This window comes from Felis catus, chromosome C1 (assembly GCF_018350175.1).
Source record: "Felis catus isolate Fca126 chromosome C1, F.catus_Fca126_mat1.0, whole genome shotgun sequence".
Classification (NCBI taxonomy): Eukaryota; Metazoa; Chordata; class Mammalia; order Carnivora; family Felidae; genus Felis; species Felis catus.
Genome location: NC_058375.1, coordinates 27,081,523 through 27,099,658, shown reverse-complemented (window position 1 = coordinate 27,099,658; position 18,136 = coordinate 27,081,523). Strand labels below are relative to the sequence as shown.

The window sequence follows — 18,136 nt, the reverse complement described above, 5'->3', positions numbered from 1 at the left end:
GATGTGGTATACATATATACAATGGAGTATTACTTGGCAATCAAAAAGAATGAAATCTTGCCATTTGCAACTGCATGCATGGAACTGGAGGGTATTATGCTAAGTGAAATTAGAGAAAGACAAAAATCATATGACTTCACTCATATGAGGACTTTAAGAGACAAAACAGATGAACATAAGGGAAGGGAAACAAAAATAATATAAAAACAGGGAGGCGGACAAAACAAGAGACTCACAAATATGGAGAACAAACTGAGGGTTACTCAAGGGGTTGTGGGAGAGGAGATGGGCTAAATGGGTAAGGGGCACTAAGGAATCTACTCCTGAAATCACTGTTGTACTATATGCTAACGAATTTGGATGTAGATTAAAAAAAAACAAAATTAAAAAAAAATATATATATATATATATGAATAAATATGTCAGAAGAAAGTAAAGTACATCCTGCAAATGCAAACTTAGCTTATCATTCAAAAAATTAATATATATCATCATTTTTAAATTTTTTCTTAAGTTTATTTTGAGAGAGAACACATGCACAAGCAAGGGGAGGGGCAGAGGAAGCACGAGAGAGAATCCCAAGCAGGTTCTCCACTGTCAGTGGGGCTTGAACTTACAGCTCAAACTCACAAACTGAGATCATGACAGGAGCCGAAATCAAGAGTCAGATGCTTAACACACAGAGCCACCCAGGTGCCCCTGTATGCCATCATTTTAATAGACTCAAAAAGAAAAACCAGATGATCATTGCAATAAATACAAGAGAGCCACCTGACAAAATTCAACAACACAATCATGATAAAAATTCTCAGCAAATTAAAAACAGAAGAGAACTTCCTGGACCTGACAGAGGACAACTAGGAGAAACCCACAAGTAATATCATACTTAATACTGTAAGACTGAGGGGCACCTGGCTGGCTCCTTTGGTAGAGCGTGTCACTCTCGATCTTGGGATCATGAGTTCGAGCCTCATGTTCAGTATAGAGATTACTTAAAAATAAAATCTTTAAAAAACAACACTGCAAGATTGAACACTTGTCCTGAGATTAAGAATAGACATGAAGACCTGCTTTCACCACTAATATTCAACATTGTACTAAAGAGCCTAGCTAGTGCAATATATTCAAAAATAAATAAATTAATTAAATTAAATTAAAAAATAAATAAATAAAATAATAGAGGCATTAAGATTAGAAAGGAAAAAGTAAAACAATCTTGTTTGTTTTTTTTTAAACATTTATTCATTTTTGAGAGAGAGATAGAGCATGAGTGGGGATGGGCAGAGAGAGAGGGAGACACAGAATCTGAAGCTGGCTCCAGGCTCTGAGCTGTCACCATAGAGCCAACGCAGGGCTCGAACTCATGATTTAGATCATTACCTGAGCCAAAGTCGAATGCATAGCCAACTGAGCCACCCAGGCGCCCCAAGAGTAAAACAATTTTTATTCGCAAATAATATGATTGTCCACGTAGAAAAGCCTAAAGATTTTGATTGAGCAAAATCACAATACATAAACTCTATATAGAAAAAGTAATCTCTATTTTTATATGACAATGAGGAATATTAGAAAATGAAATTAAAAATAATACTGCTTGGGGCACCTGGTGGCTTAGCTGGTTACGTGTCCAACTTTGGTTGAGTTCATAATCTCACAGTTCATGAGTATGAGCCCTGAATCGGGGTCACTGCTGTCTGCACAGAGCCCGTTTCGGATCCTCTCACCCCTCTGTCTCTGCCCCTCCCCTGCTCATGTGCAAGCTTTCTCTCTCTCAAAAATAAACATTAGAAAATTTTTTAATAAAAATAATACTTAACACAGGGTCAAAATAAATTTTAAATACTTATTAGATAAAAAGTATGAGACTTGAACAATAAAATATATAAAACATTGCTAAGAAAAATTAAAGATGATCTAAATAAAGGAGAAAAACATAATCTTCATATATTGAACAGCTCAAAATTGCAATTTTATGCAAATTGATCTTTGGATTCAGAACAGCCCCAAATTTCCAGCAGTCTTTTTTATAAAAATTGGCAAGTTATTCTAAAATTTATATGGATATACGAATGACAATTTTGAAAATGAACAACAATGTTGGAGGACTTATACTCCTGATTTCAACACTCACTGTAAAGCTACAATAATCGAAACAGTTGGTACTGTATTAAAATAGACACATAAATAGGGGCGCCTGGGTGGCTCAGTCGGTTGAGCGTCTGACTTCAGCTCAGGTCACGATCTCGCGGTCCGTGAGTTCGAGCCCTGCGTCGGGCTCTGGGCTGATGGCTCGGAGCCTGGAGCCTGCTTCCGATTCTGTGTCTCCCTCTCTCTCTGCCCCTCCCCCGTTCATGCTCTGTCTCTCTCTGTCTCAAAAATAAATAAATGTTAAAAAAAAAAAATTAAAAAAAAAATAGACACATAAATCAATGCAAAATACAGTTTCAGAAACAGACGGACATATATACAGTTGGCTGATGTTAACAGAAGTATAATTCAATAAGGGAAAGGACAGCCTTTTCCCAGATGGTACTAAAACAGTGGGACACCACATACAAAAAATAACCTTGACACTTGCCTGAACTCATATATAAAAATCATCTTAAAATGAATCAGAGACACATAAAATCTAAAATATAAAACCAGAAGAAAACATAAGATAATATCTTAGTTGCCACAGGTTAAGCAAAGACTTTTACATGGAATTCCAAAAAGCATGAATAATAAAAGAATTAAAAATTGATGAAAACGGACTTTCACAAATTCAAAAAGTTCTGTTCTTTACCATTAAGAAAATAAAGAAAAAACAGCATAGAAGCAAAAGTCAGTTTGAGAAAAGACTTACATCCATGATAAAGAACACTTACAACTCAGTAAGAAGGCAAACAACCCAATAAAAGAAATGTGCAAGAGGGGCACCTGGGTGGCTCAGTTGGTTGAGCATCCCGACTCCTGATTTTGATTATGATCTCACAGGTCATGAGATCAAGCCCTGCATTGGGCTTTGCACTGACAGTGAGTAGCCTGCTTGGGATTGTCTCTCCCTCTCTCTCTGCACCCCTACCCCTGCTTGACATACACTGGCTCTCGTTCTCTCTCTTTCAAAATAAATACTTAAAAAAAAAAAATAAGGTAGTTTTTTTAAAAAAATGCACAAAAGTTTTGAATAGACACCATACCAAAGAAAATACAAGAATAACAAATATACACATGGAAAGATATCCAACATCATCAGTCATTAGGTAAGTATAAACTAAAGCCCCAGTGAGATACCACTACACATTCACTAGAATGGTTAAAATTAAAAATACCAAGTATTAGCAAAGTCATGGAGCACATTGGAACTCATACACTGCTGGTGGGAATTCAAATCAATACATTTACTACCCTGGAAAACAGTTTGATAGCTTTCCTACAAAGTTAAAAATACACATACAATAAGACCCAGCAATCCCACTCCTGGGTATTTTTCCTCAAATGAAAGTATATGTTCACACAGAGATTTATATTAAAATGTTCACAGTAGTATATCTGAAATAGCACCAAACTGGAAATAACTCAAATTACCATCAACTGTTAAACAAACTATGGTTTGTCCATTCGATGAAATGCTACTCAGAAATAAAAAGGAATGAATGGCCTTACTGATACATGGAACAACACAGATGAATCTCAAAACCATTATGCTAAGTGAAGGAAGCCAGACAGGGAAGACGACAAATCACAAAACTCCATTTATATGAAATTATAGAAAAAGCGAAGAGGTACCATTTTACATCAATCTGCAAAGTGGATCGGTGGAACTGGAAAGGACAGACTACAAAAGGTCCCAGGGAGCGTTCAGTACAGTGGAGGGTTATGGTTGTGGTGGTAGTTACATACTTAATATATCTGACAGAGCCCCTCAAATATTACACTTAAAATTTATGAACTTTTAGGGGTGTGTGGGTGGCTCAGTTGGTTAATCATCTGACTTCTGCTCAGGACATGATCTCATGATTTGTGAGTTCGAGCCCAGCAACAGGCTCTGCTGACAGCTAAGAGCCTGGAGCCTGCTTCAGATCTGTGTCTGTCTGTCTGTCTCTCTCTCTCTCTCTCTCTCTCTCTCTGCCCCTCCCCTGCTCACTGTCTCTGTCTCTCTCTCAAAACTAAACATTAAAAAAATTTTTTTTTAAATTTATGAACTTTTAGATGCAATTATAACTCAACAGAGCTAATTAAAAAAATATAAGGCCATTATTCTTTTAATTTTAGTGTGGGAAAGCCCTGTCAATATGAGAAAATGTCCAAGTGAATTTCACTATTATACTATATTATATAAAATAATAAGGGGTGCCTGGGTGGCTCAGTCGGTTGAGCGGCCGACTTCGGCTCAGGTCATGATCTCGCGGTCCATGAGTTTGAGCCCCGCGTCGGGCTCTGTGCTGACAGCTCAGAGCCTGGAGCCTGTTTCGGATTCTGTGTCTCCCTCTCTCTGACCCTTCTCTGTTCATGCTCTGTCTCTCCCTGTCTCAAAAATAAATGAAAAACGTTAAAAAAAATTTTTTTAATAAAATAATAAACTTCATTATTATATGTAAAAAAGGCTAAATTTAGAGGTTTTTTAAAAAAAGTGTACAATGAGGATTTTAAAAAGCTTTTTAAAGTAAAACAGAACAAAAACATCTCTAATTGTAGAAACAAAGAGAGCCTGGTAGAAGAAATATAAAGTAAAAGATAATGTTTTTTTTTTTGTAACAGCAGTAGTCTGCCAATTATTTATTAATTTAAGTTAATCAAGTGTAACACAAATACATTTATAAAGTTTTATAAATCTATAAAAATTTCGTGATTATGTGGCACATACACAGGTGTGGTATCATATGCTATTTAGAGAGGCAGGAATGCTGTCTTTTCTTGGGTCTATATGGCTGAAGCATGGGCCATGACTCAAAATATATGCTCAGGAGCTCATCAATCCCTACTGAATCCTGAATGACTTTCTGTAACACAAGTGAGTAACAAAACAGAGTAACAAACAATCCACCAGGAAACTGTAAACTTGCCTGGTTACCCTTCTAACAGCTGGAAAAGGTATAATGGTGATACAGACCATGACATTCACAAGAAACATCTGAGCAGCTACATACTAACAACCACATACTAAGCATTTGCCCAGTGCTGTGCTGGGAGACTTGTCTCAGTACCTCTACTACCATAACATGAGGTTTACACATCCCTTTAAAATATCCAAAAGATATTGTTCTTGATTATAAGAAACAAAATAAAGGCATAAAAAAACAAGGTTGTGTAAAACAATATACGGAATACTGGGACGATGGCCGTTACAGAGCTTTCTAAACAGCAAGAATTAATAAACACCAAAGAAAACACTAGAAAAATTAAGCTACTTCTTACTCTTCGTCTGGGCTGAGGGAAGCCATCTCTGTGCCGTCGTCTTGTTCGGGAACGTGCCTGGATTCCCTGTCCTTTATTCAGTGGGTCAAAGGATTCTATTGATAATAAGCAGAAAGCATATTATGATATAAGTAACTCAGATTTATATAGAGACTTTGGGGGAGAAAATATCAGGTAATCATCACTATATTATTTTTTTATGATCAAAAAAGGTGGATATAGCATTTAAAGAAAAACTTCATTAATGATGAAGGAAACCTCCTGCAAGATTACGGTGTGAAAGGTTAAAAAAAATTAACCACTTTATTATTTAACCTTCAAAGGTAGAGACCATTTGTGCCTTAGGTTATCAGACAGTATAACTGCTTCATGATGTCAATTCAGAGTTCTACCAATCTTCTAAAACCAAGAGTATTTTATGTTGCACAAACCTGATGGAAAATCTGCTTCCAGATCCTGCTCAGTTTCCCCTTTTGAGAACTGCTTCAATTCTGAATCAGCCTCTTGCACAGCATTTGACTTTAAGGCATAATGATTCAACTCTTCCTCCCAGCTATGTGGCGTAGATACTGCCTCTGATTCAAGATCACCACTGTATGTACTTCCTTGGTCTGAAATATACAGAAAACAAACAAATGCTCAAAATGAGATGGACCCTATACATGCTCAGAAACCCTCCTGAACCCCTGAATAACAAAACCAAGATATACCTGCTGATTTAAGTAGATACACTCAAAAGATGAAGTAATTTCTTCACCAGCCTCACAAAACTGGCTTCATATTCTTGGTAAACACTTTAAAGCATTATTTTAATTAATCCTTAAAACCAGTATCTGAGTTACCTTTTATTATTCTCATTACACATTAGCATACAATCATAGACATCTGATGCCCCTTATGAATAGCTAAAAATACAAATATTAAATCCAAGAATACTAATACTTTATGGTTTCTATGACTGAGAATAATATTTCTAAGATTTGAAATATATGTAGAATTACAAACCTTTTTCAAAAATCTTGGTATCTAAAAAGAGCTCCTGTTCAGAAGTTTGGGATCCTAAGGGAAAAAAAGCACATAATCAAAGAACTTACATGTATTCACAAAGCAAACTGCATCTCAAATGAAATGACTACATTATATAAATGAATCATACTAGGGAATGCTAAAAAAAATAGCCTTCATATGCAGGGGCACCTGCGTGGCTCAGTCGGTTAAGCATCCAACTTTGGCTCAGGTCATGACTTCATGGTTCATGAGTTCAAGCCCCACATTGAGCTCACAGAGCCTACTTAGAATCCTCTGTTCCCCTCTCTCTCTGCCCCTCCCCCACTCATTCTCTCCCTCTCTGAAAATAAACTTAAATAAAAATAGACTTCATATGCAGAAAGAATAATTCATTAACAAAAATAGGCATTAGTGATAAATGCAATTAAATTATGACCCCTAACAGTGTTTATATTTCTAAGGTAGCAGTACAAGAGAAGTCATGTCAAGAGGGGCCTATATTTTAGATTTACACTCCTGTGCTTTCTTTTTTTTTTTTTTAATGTTTATTTATTTCTGAGACAGAGACAGAGCATGAGTGGGGGAGGGGCAGAGAGAGAGGGAGACACAGAATCTGAAGCAGGCTCCAGGCTCTGAGCTATCAGCACAGAGCCCAACGCAGGGTTAAACTCACAAACCGTGGGATCATGACCTGAGCCAAAGTCGATCGCTCAACCAACTGAGCCACCAAGGCACCCCGTACACTCCTGTGCTTTCTGAATTTATTTTTTACCACGAAACACACACACACATACATAATTTATTTACAAACTGACAAATATGCATTGAATTGCTTTTTCCTCCCAAAATATATCTTAACACTACACTGAGAAGTCACTAGACTTAGAATATAAATACAAGTTACCTGAACAATCAGCACATGAATGAAACTGAACACAGTTCTATCAATTAACTATTTTAAAACTAAAGTGCTTAAGGTTTTAGGGGCGCCTAGGTGGCTCAGTAGATCAAGCATCTGACTTTGGCTCAGGTCATTGTCTCGCGGCCCATGGGCTTGAGCCCTGCATTGGGCTCTGTGCTGTCAGCTCAGTCTGGAGCCAGCTTCAGACTCTGTCTCCCTCTCCCACTACCATTCTCCCATGCACGCGCGCGCTCTCTCTCTCTCTCTCTCTCTCTCTCTCTCTCTCTCTCAAATGTAAATAAACATTAAATTTTTGTTTACTTTTAAAAAATAAAAGTAAAGAGCTTAAGGATTCAAAGTAAAAAACAAAACAAAATGCTTTTTAAAACCCAGGACTACAGCTTCTTTTCTCTGAAATCAAACATAAATTAGCCAGTTCTCTTCAGTAGGAATAAATTTCTCCCTCCTTTATGTTTCTACACCATTAGATTTTACTTACACTCTAGTGATTACAACTATCTCTCTTAAGGCTTAGTTTTAAAAAGTTTTTTCAGTCTGACTCAATTTTTAGGTTAAGACAAAGTCACAATATTTGTTCAGAGGAAGCACCTAAAAAATATTAACTATTTTTTTTTAATGTTTATTATTTTTGAGAGAGACAGAGAGCAAGCAGTGGAGGGGCACAGAGAGAGGGAGACACAGAATCTCCTTCATGATTGTGAGATCATGACCTGAGCCAAAGTTGGATGCTCAACCAACTGAGCCACCCAGGCACCCCAAAATGTAAACTGTTAATGTGAGTGGAAAGCCAACTTAAAATGAGGTTTATTTTCATGAATTGCTAAACTTCCAAACTAAATATCAGAAATTATAAGATCAAGCATAAGGGGCAACATTCTAAGACATTAAAATCTACATATAAATGGGTCAGAATTATGAGATTGTACACTAGAGACCAAAATGAGACCAGAAACAGAATAGTAACAAATAACCTTTTTATGCAACTCTGACAATATTATGATTTTAAAACTTAATGGCATCACTAGAGGAATGTTGATACTTTTTTTTAAAAAAGCGCTACAGTGTTTGGGGTGCCTGGGTGTCTCAGCTGGCTAAGCATCTGACTTTGGCTCAGGTCATGATCTCACAGTTCTTGGGCTCAAGCCCCCATATTGGGCTCTGTGCTGACACTCAGAGCCTGGAGTCTGCTTCGGATTCTGTGTCTCGTCTCTCTGCCCCTCCCCCACTTGTGCACTGTCTCTCTCCCTCTTTCTCTCTCTCTCTCAAAAATAAATGTTAAAAAAAAAAAGTTACAGTGCTCAGAAAATCATCCAGCATTTATTATGCAAAAATCTAAACCTTAGCTTTGTAAAAACCATCAATAAAAAAAGAAAAAAATTGTCAAGAAAAAATAATTTCTTGACTCATCAGTGATACAGGAAACGGCCTTTGTATATTTTGACTATCCAAACACAATTTTCTCTATGTCTTCTTACATCCCAAAATCAAGAAAGTGCTAAGGCCAGAAACCTTTCTGGATATGTCCTGCTAGTATTGGTTACTATCATCAACTTTGGAGGAAGACAGACCTGAATTCAACCTCTAGTTCCATCACTTCCTGATTGTACAACCAGGGCAAGTAGGATATCCTATTTTTCCAAATGAGGAATCTAAAGTAAACAGTACCTTCCTCATAGGGCTGTTGTAAAGGTTAAATGAGGCAATGCACACAGTGCATTTAGGACATGCCTACGGTATGTAAGCACATAACTACTATTCTTATTGTTATTCCACCCCACAGAGGGGGATTTATCTACAGGTTATTTTGAGCCAAATGGTTTTCCATCATAATATTCTATTTACCTTCTATGAACATGCTGATTATTATATACTAAGAATTCTTACATGGGGATCATGGCTTTGAATACAGGAATGAAGTCAGAAAATAATCATGAAAATGGATTTACAGGCAACTTTTCTGGAATCATTAAGAACTAAAAACTGTATTGACTATAGATATGTAGTTTCATAAAAAGGAAAAAAGTTTCAGAGGTATCAACAAGTTTAACAAATTCGGTATTTAAACACAAATAAAGCTTTTAGAAATATCTTGACTACCCAATACTTAAAATTACTTGAGCTACCTGAAAATTTGTGTGTTTTCTTTCTTTCTTTACTTTACAATTATACCAACCTCCCTGGGATAGAGTCTTCTCCTTCTCTTCATCTTCTGCAATCATTTCTGCCATCTCAAGGAGATCAGCTTCAAATGGATGTGAAGGAAGCTTCTCCTTAATGTCTTCAATACTTTCGGTGACTTTATCTTCATTATCCATTGAGGATGGAATAAGCATAGGGACAGGCATCTAAAAGACCAAGGACAGTTTCTTGGGAACAGGTTTGTCATCAAAACTATTATTTGTCAGACGATTTAAGCACTAAAATAATGAACAAATTCAGATATTTCTATTGCTAATGATTAAAATAGTCTTGCTAGTTTGTTTTTATAAGACAACAGCCATTTAAATCAAAATTCAATTAAGTGCTTTTCTGGATAGTCAACAAAATGTGTTTCTAACTCATCTAAAATAAGTTATCTAATACACACTAGTTTCTGATTATATTTCTTGCTTAACATTTTCAGTTTCACACAACTATTTTCCTTAAGAATTCACCAAGGAAAGGGGCGCCTGGGTGGCTCAGTCGGTTAAGCGTCCGACTTCGGCTCAAGTCATGATCTCATGGTCCGTGAGTTCGAGCCCCGCGTCGGGCTCTGTGCTGACCGCTCAGAGCCTGGAGCCTGCTTCGGATTCTGTGTCTCCCTCTCTCTCTCTGACCCTCCCCCGTTCATGCTCTGTCTCTTTCTCTGCCTCAAAAATAAATAAACATTAAAAAGAATTCACCAAGGAAAAATATATTTCCAATACAAAATGAACACATTTTTTAAAATAGTGAGAATAATATAAATCACAGTATTTATTTTTTCACCCTTGTTAGACTCTAGAATTTTAACACACATACACATGTCTGACCTTTTTCTATTTAAGTGGTCTTATTGTGTATGGAACAGTATAAAAAGGCTGTATCATAGCATTCTCTGAGAAGGCAGGGTATAAATACAAGCAGCCCTTAATATACTCCATATTAAATAATACAGTAATATGATAAGAGCCAAACACTTTTTTACCAAAAAATGAAGAGTTTTTAAATTGAGCTGTAACATTTTAATTGAGGAAAATGTGCACTAAATCAGCCTTCATCTCTACATGATTACTCACGGGAACTGGAATTCCAAATGGGACTGGTGCATACTGAGTATAAAGATGAAGAGGTATGGGCACAAACACTGGTACGGGAACTGGCACCACAATGATCTGGGGCTGACTTGGAGTGTCTTCTAATGAAAAATAAATAAATTAAAAAAAACAAAACAAAGAGGGTTAGAAACATCTTAATATAAATTTTTTAAAAAGCAATGGGGATTTACAGTTCCAAAGAATTATAATTAAAAAAAAACTTTTTAAAGCACACAGACCTATAGTTCAAAAGTGTAATCTATGACACTGGCAGTCAAAAGAAGAAATAACTAAACTAGCAAAGAAAGATTTGAGTATAGCAAAGATAAAAAGCAGGCAACAAAACAATGAGCAATGATATGAGGATACAATGAATGAAGGATATAATGTGGATTAATGCATGTAAAGAACTGGAACAATTATCTTAGAAGAGGATTACAGAAAACTGCTAACATGAATAAGAAAGGTATGTTAAAGATGAGATTAAATAGGGCCATTTTTGTGAAGCTATAATGAACTTTAAAATAAATGTTTATGTATTCTGGGAGGAGGGGACAGAGAGAGAGGCAGACAGAGGATCTAAAGTGGGTTCCACGCTGATAGCAGAGAGCTTGATGTGAGGCTCAAACTCATGAACTGCAAGACCAGGACCTGAGCTAAAGTCGGATGCTTAACCGACTGAGTCACCCCGGCACCCCTATAATGAACTTTTAAAATCATTTCTAGTAGATAGTGTGGAGTTACTGCAGATCTGTTAGCACAGAGTAATATGATGAAAAGGTCACTAAAAAAGATTAATTTGGAGGCCATCTTAGTATGGAATAAAAAGTATATGAAGTGTAAAAGGAGCAGGCAATTGAAGTTTGTACATACAATGAAGACGATGAGGACCTGGACTAGGGTGGTTATGATACCTACAAAAATGAATAAATACATACAAGCAGATTTTCTTTTTTTTTTAAACCTTTTTTTTTTTAATGTTTATTTATTTTTGAGAGAAAGAGAGAGAGACATAGCACGAGCAGGGGAGGGGCAGAGAGGAAGGGAGAGAGAATCTGAAGCAGGCTCCAAGCTCTGAGCTATCAGCAGAGAGCCTGATGCGAGGCTTGAACTGTGAGATCATGACCTAAGCCAAAGTCAGATGCTTAACTAACTGAGCCACCCAGGCAAGTGAGCCACATACACATATTCTAAGGTATTAAAAAGATGAAACAGAACTTAGAAACCTAAATGAGAATAGGGAAACTAAGTGAGGAGGATGGAGAATTTATCCAATGTTTAACAGGTATCCTACAGGGTCCTTTCTACGTACCAGAAAAATACCCTAGATGATTATAAAACCATTAACGTCAGAGAAAGGTAATGCTAGTGAGAAGAAGTGAAAAGCTGACAAGTTGAGTAGGGTTAGAGGTAGGAAATAATATCGGATCAACTTTACCATGGTCTAGTGGACATTAAAAATTACCTGTCAATGGGAATGCAAACTGGTGCAGCCACTCTGGAAAACAGTATGGAGGTTTCTCAAAAAACTAAAAAGAGAACTACCCTATGACCCAGCAATTGCACTACTAAGGTATTTATCCAAGGGATACAGATGTGCTGTTTTGAAGGGGCACATGCACCCCCATGTTTATAGCAGCATGTTGTTTTGGCTATCAACAATAGCCAAAGTATGGAAAGAGCCCAAATGTCCATCGATGGATGAATGTATAAAGAAGATGTGGTATATATAGACAATGGAATATTACTTGGCAATCAAAAAGAACGAATTCTTGCCATTTGCAACTACATGCATGGAACTGGAGGGTATTATGCTAAGTGAAATTAGTCAGAGAAAGACAAATATCATATGACTTCACTCGTATGAGAACTTTAAGAGACAAAAACAGATGAACATAAGGGAAGGGAAACAAAAATAATATGAAAACAGGGAGGGGGACAAAACATAAGAGACTCTTAAATATGGAGAACAGAGGGTTACCGGAGGGGTTGTGGGAGGGGGGACAGGCTAAATGGGTAAGGAGCACTAAGGACTCTACTCCTGAAATCATTGTTGCACTATATGCTAACTAATTTGGATGTAAATTAAAAAAAAAAAAAAAAAAATTTCTTAAAATTACCTGTCAATAGGAGTCTGGGCAAAATGGGTGAGGGGGAGAGGGAGATAGAGGTCTCCAAATTATGGAATAAGTCACAGGAATAAAAAGCAGAGCATAAGTAATACAGTCAATGATACTGTAATAGCGATATGATGGGGAAAGATGGTAGCTATACTTGTAGCGAGCACAGCATAATGTATAAACTTGCCAAATCTCTAAGCTGTACACACCAGAAACTAATGTAACTGTGTGTTTCAACTATACGCAAAAAATAAAAATAAAAATAAAAATAAAATCACTGGGATTAGAGATGTCTGATAACCAAGCTACATAATACTAAGTAAGTCACTATTAACTACAATACAAATATAGGCTGAAGTCATCTGTAACATTACTATTCAATGTGGTCCGTGGGGGCTTTAAGAAATGCAAAACCTCAGGGGCGCCTGGATGGCTCAATCAGTTAAGCATTTGACTTCAGCTCAGGTCATGATCCCACAGTTCTTGAGTTTGAGCCCTGCAGTGGGCTTTGTGCCGACAGAGTGGAGCCTGGAGCCTGCTTCAGATTCTGTGTCTCCCTCTCTCTCTGCCCCTCCCCTGCTTGTGCTCTGTCTCTCAAAAAACATTTAAAAAAACAAAAAACAAAAAAAAAAACCCCAACCACTTAAATTCTTTACAAATTGTCCTAAGGGAATACAGCAAATAGACATTTATTTGAGAAAATCTACCTAAATACAGTAAGAATAGTGGGAATCTATGACATGTGCTCCACTACTTACTCCATACCCCAGCTCAGCCAGCTCAACTTGACAGAAGCTCTGCTCTGGGTAGGTGTGGCCAGGAGGAATGGGATCCTATTTCTTCAGCTCCCAAACAAGGGTTACCATATCTCACCAGGGGGCTGGCCACCATCATTTCTCATTCCCTCCAACTCCATATTGAAAAGTTTAATTTCCTGGTGAGTACAGCTGACAGGCTGGAGTCTCCCTTTCTCCACCCAGCTGCCACCCATAGGGTAGAAGCCCTACTGCAGGACTGGTAGGCCAAGAATATGAGGTCCCAATCAACCTCAGCCCAGATCATTTGCAGGGCAGAAATTCCAGGCCAGGAGAGGCAAGCTGAGAAGATCAGAGGACTGCACCACACCAGCATCCAGAAAAGTAGATTGGAGGATTTTGCTTAGGGATGGCAATTCAAAAGAAAAGAAAGCCCCCCGCCCCCACAAAAACCTGACTTTATTTGATACAGAGGGTAGAAAAGTTCAAACATAAGGATCCTCTATGAAACTACAACTCCTATTAAGAGCGTGTCTATATAATTCCAAAGTCTACCCTTATTCCATAAAATTACTCTCATTAACAAAAGAAAATGAAGTGTTCACAGTATGGTATTATCAATTAACTACCTTCTCTTTGGCATAACTTAATTTTTAGAGGGTGAAAATACCTGACAGGAAAAGTCATGAGGATGCAACTGGGTGATGTACATAAGCAATCAAACACATCACCCAGGGCATAGGCACTTAATTAATGTAAGCAAATCTAGCATTCCTTCCCCACTAAAAAAAAAAAATATATATATATATATATATATACACTAAATATATACAAATATATAAACTTATATATGTATAAATTTATAAATATATATACTAAATATATATATATATATAGAGAGAGAGAGAGAGAGTATATATATATATATATATATATAGAGAGAGAGAGAGAGAGAGAGAGAGAGAGAGAGAGAGGAAGTGCAAGGAACATACCTGTCTGGCATTCTTTGTTTTGGGTATGTGGTTTGCAAGAAGTGGCTTTAGTCTGTGTGATAGGTTTACATAATAAAGCTTTATTCTTCAAAAGTCTTGGGGGCTGGGAAGGTGGCAGTTTCAGAGCATCTGTTTGTGTACTTGCCTAGAAAAAAAATCAGAAACCAAAGAGGTTTCAAAAGCTTATCATTAATTAGAAGAAATACTATAATTTCAAAAGAAACACTATACTGGAATTACATGGAAGACAAAGAACATAAATATTCAACTAAATATGTAAGAAATACAATATTCCTGAAATACCAATAGCTATATAAGAATATTTTGATAACTATATACTGACTCTGAATGTATCTAATTACCAATTCTATTTACCAAGAAAAATGCGATTTCTATTATAAGACATTGCTGGTCAATCTGGCTATGTTTAAAATGCGAACTGTTATTTCCTGACTGAGATGAGTCTTAAAAGACTTAGGTTCAAGATAACTAGAAATAACATAAACACTTATGATCATTTAAGTAACCTAAAAAAAGATGATGTGAAAGTTATCTAACAGACCAGGAAACACTTCAGAACTGCTACTGTTCTAGTTGTAAATTTTTCTCCTATTAATTTTCTTCTAAGAAACAAAGCAAAAATTATTGAGGAAAAAAAAAGAGTGCTTACTTAAGGATAATCTGCTCTGGGTGGAAACAAACTGTATTTTATAAATACTTTATTTACAATCTGACTACATTACAAAATGTCCCAAATACCTTTATGCCTGAATTCTGTAAAATTTTATTATCTACTATTAAAAACAACAAAAACCAACAAAAATAGGCTTCAGTAACTATGCAGAGATAGCAAGTATTCAAAGAAATCAAAGTACATTAAAGACCTAATTAAATAACCACAATATGAATCAATCAATAAATAACCAGAATATCTTATTCCTAAACAAAGGTTATGAGCTAATGAAAATTATTTTACATAATAAAGAATAAAGCATGGAAAATTAGCATAGACATATTCATACTGTACAAAACTGGAAAATAAACACAGTAGCAAGCAATACCAGTTAAAAGAATAAAACTTACATCCCCAATGATTTTCGCTGTTACTGTTGGAACTGCACCTAATATAAATTAAAATAAATATTTAGGATCTTACACAATTATTTAAACATAAACAGCAGCATTTAAAGCTGATGGTGGGATAACAGACACAAAATCTCCAAATAAAAACAGGTATTATCTTAATTCATGGGAAGACTAGCATCTAAAGTACCACGTGAGAAAAAGGGACAAAAACATTGTTTAGTGCCCAACAGCCCACAGAGAGCCACCACTCATAATATAAATGTGTCAAATACTTGAAAATGACCAGTGATGGAAAAAAGACAGAACCCCTGTACTCAACCTCAAAAGGCTACATAAATGCTTTCCAATCAGACATACCTTGTAAGACACTGTTAGAATTCACTGTGGGCTGAGCAGCAGGAGCACTGGCTAATGATACCACATTGGCTATAACTGGAGTTGAATCTTTTCTTAGAGATGGGGGCCCTGCTGAAGCAGCTGGCACCATGGAAATACTTGCTGATTAAATAAACAAAAATAAAAAGACCTCATGTAATTTATATGCACATACATAGAAACCAACATCTCAAGGAGGTTAAACAATGCTTTCAGTAAAGTTAAATTCTGTCAGAGCAAAGAATCACATTAGGATTAACTGGGGTTTTTTTTTTTTCCTATTTTTTAATTAGTGAAACTTAGAAGTATTCCATGTATTTTCTCTTGTAAAACTACACATGTGGGGGCGCCTGGGTGGCTCAGTCGGTCAAGCGTCCGACTTCAGCCCGGGTCGCGATCTCGCGGTCCGTGAGTTCGAGCCCCGTGTCGGGCTCTGCGCTGATGGCTCAGAGCCTGGAGCCTGCTTCCGATTCTGTCTCCCTCTCTCTCTGCCCCTCCCCCATTCATGCTCTGTCTCTCTCTGTCTCAAAAATAAATAAACGTTAAAAAAAAAAAATTAAAAAAAAAAAAGGCCATGTGATTTATATTCTATGTCCTTTGTTACACTCTCAAATCCTTGTTTAAGGAAGTCAAGGTGTATATACCCATTACAAAATATTAACTGCCATTCTGTCCCATAGTTCTTACAGAGCTTATTTAATTCAAAATGTTCAGAGAAAACTAAATGAACTCCTTTCTACAAAGCTTTAATCTGTTAAACAAAAAGGGATTCAAATGTTAATGTCATTTGAACAGAGTGAAATTTGCATTTCATGAAATTATTAACAACTATTTAAAGTTCCCATTCTGTAGAACAGTAGTTGGTCCCTAGCACTGATCAAAGACTATAAAGTTTAATTTTACCTGCATTGTTTTGTGAAGGTGGGTCACACATACTTTGCTGATTACAGAACATCAAGATACAAAGCAGGTTACAGAAATGTTTCATTTCTCCTCGCCATTTCAAGGACTCGCTGAGTTTACCCTGTCGCTTACAACCATCACATTTGGCCATCTAAAAATGAAATAAGATAGTAAAAGAGTAAAATACAAATTATCTCTGGTCTGACAGAATAAAAGGAGTTCACACATAACAAGTGAGGAAATTAACTTAGAATTTAGAACATAAAAATGAAAACCATCCTAAAATGGTAAACATTTATCATTTTTCAAATCATTTACACTACATATTAAAAGTCACATTATAGGGGCGCCTGGGTGGCTCAGTCGGTTAAGCGTCTGACTTCGGCTCAGGTCATAATCTCGCGGTCCGTGAGTTCGAGCCCCGTGTTGGGCTCTGTGCTGACAGCTCAGAGCCTGGAGCCTGTTTCAGATTCTGTGTCTCCCTCTCTCTGACCCTCCCCCGTTCATGCTCTGTCTCTGTCTCAAAAATAAATAAACGTTAAAAAAAAAAATTTAAAAAAAGTCACATTATAAAGATGCCAATAAAGAGTAATTAAAAAACATAGTGAAATGAAAATAAAACCTATCTTCTTCAAAAACTTCAGAAGACAAATTCATTTTAGTTAAATAATAAATAGATAAAATGCTAATTTTAAACTCTTTAATGTCTTAAGACTGATACGTCTTCTACAAGGAAATTAAAAACAAAAAGAACATAATTTCAGTGACATTAAAGTCATCTTAAATCTTACATTAATACCACAGGACAACATAATACATTTAATACTTAAAAGTTTTAAAATCATTACATTGCCCTTCATACTACTTTAAAGAATAAAAGAAGGGAATAATGTATGCCTTAATTTGAAAAACCCCAAGGATATTAATTTTAATTACCTGATAGAATAGAACTGTATATTTGGACATGCATTCTTCACAACAGAACTCTTCTACTTTCCCCCCCAAATTATTCTGTACCAATTTGGGAGATGTCTGTAAACAATAACTGCACATTTTACAGTGATTTCCCCAGCGTTTCGCCAAGTCATGTTTATAAAGCAATTTGCAACCTAAAAACAGGAAAAATAAAATTAACATTAGAAAAAAATTAATTAAATACCTACATCTTTAAACTTAAATGCTCTAAGACAATGTTTTCACAGTTGGATCCTTACCAGTTAGTAGACCAAGAGATCAATTTATAGAATCTATACTATCATTTTCTTTTTCAAACAAAATAGGACAGGATAGTAAATATTACAGA

General features: G+C 36.2%; 1 protein-coding gene across 6 annotated transcripts in view; it reads right to left on the bottom strand.

Moving 5' to 3' along the window:
• ZMYM4 (zinc finger MYM-type containing 4) overlaps positions 1-18,136 on the bottom strand; it is a 147,534-nt gene that overhangs the window by 22,444 nt on the left and 106,954 nt on the right. For all 6 annotated transcript variants that reach the window (XM_045035528.1, XM_019836636.3, XM_023258461.2 and 3 more), the window contains 10 exons: positions 17,770-17,942; positions 16,834-16,984; positions 15,913-16,053; positions 15,553-15,590; positions 14,470-14,614; positions 10,585-10,703; positions 9,501-9,672; positions 6,403-6,456; positions 5,829-6,008; positions 5,398-5,492 (listed from right to left, as the gene is read on the bottom strand). In XM_045035528.1, the coding sequence (XP_044891463.1) occupies positions 5,398-5,492; positions 5,829-6,008; positions 6,403-6,456; positions 9,501-9,672; positions 10,585-10,703; positions 14,470-14,614; positions 15,553-15,590; positions 15,913-16,053; positions 16,834-16,984; positions 17,770-17,942 (1,268 nt within the window). The remainder of the gene's footprint in view (positions 1-5,397; positions 5,493-5,828; positions 6,009-6,402; positions 6,457-9,500; positions 9,673-10,584; positions 10,704-14,469; positions 14,615-15,552; positions 15,591-15,912; positions 16,054-16,833; positions 16,985-17,769; positions 17,943-18,136) is intronic.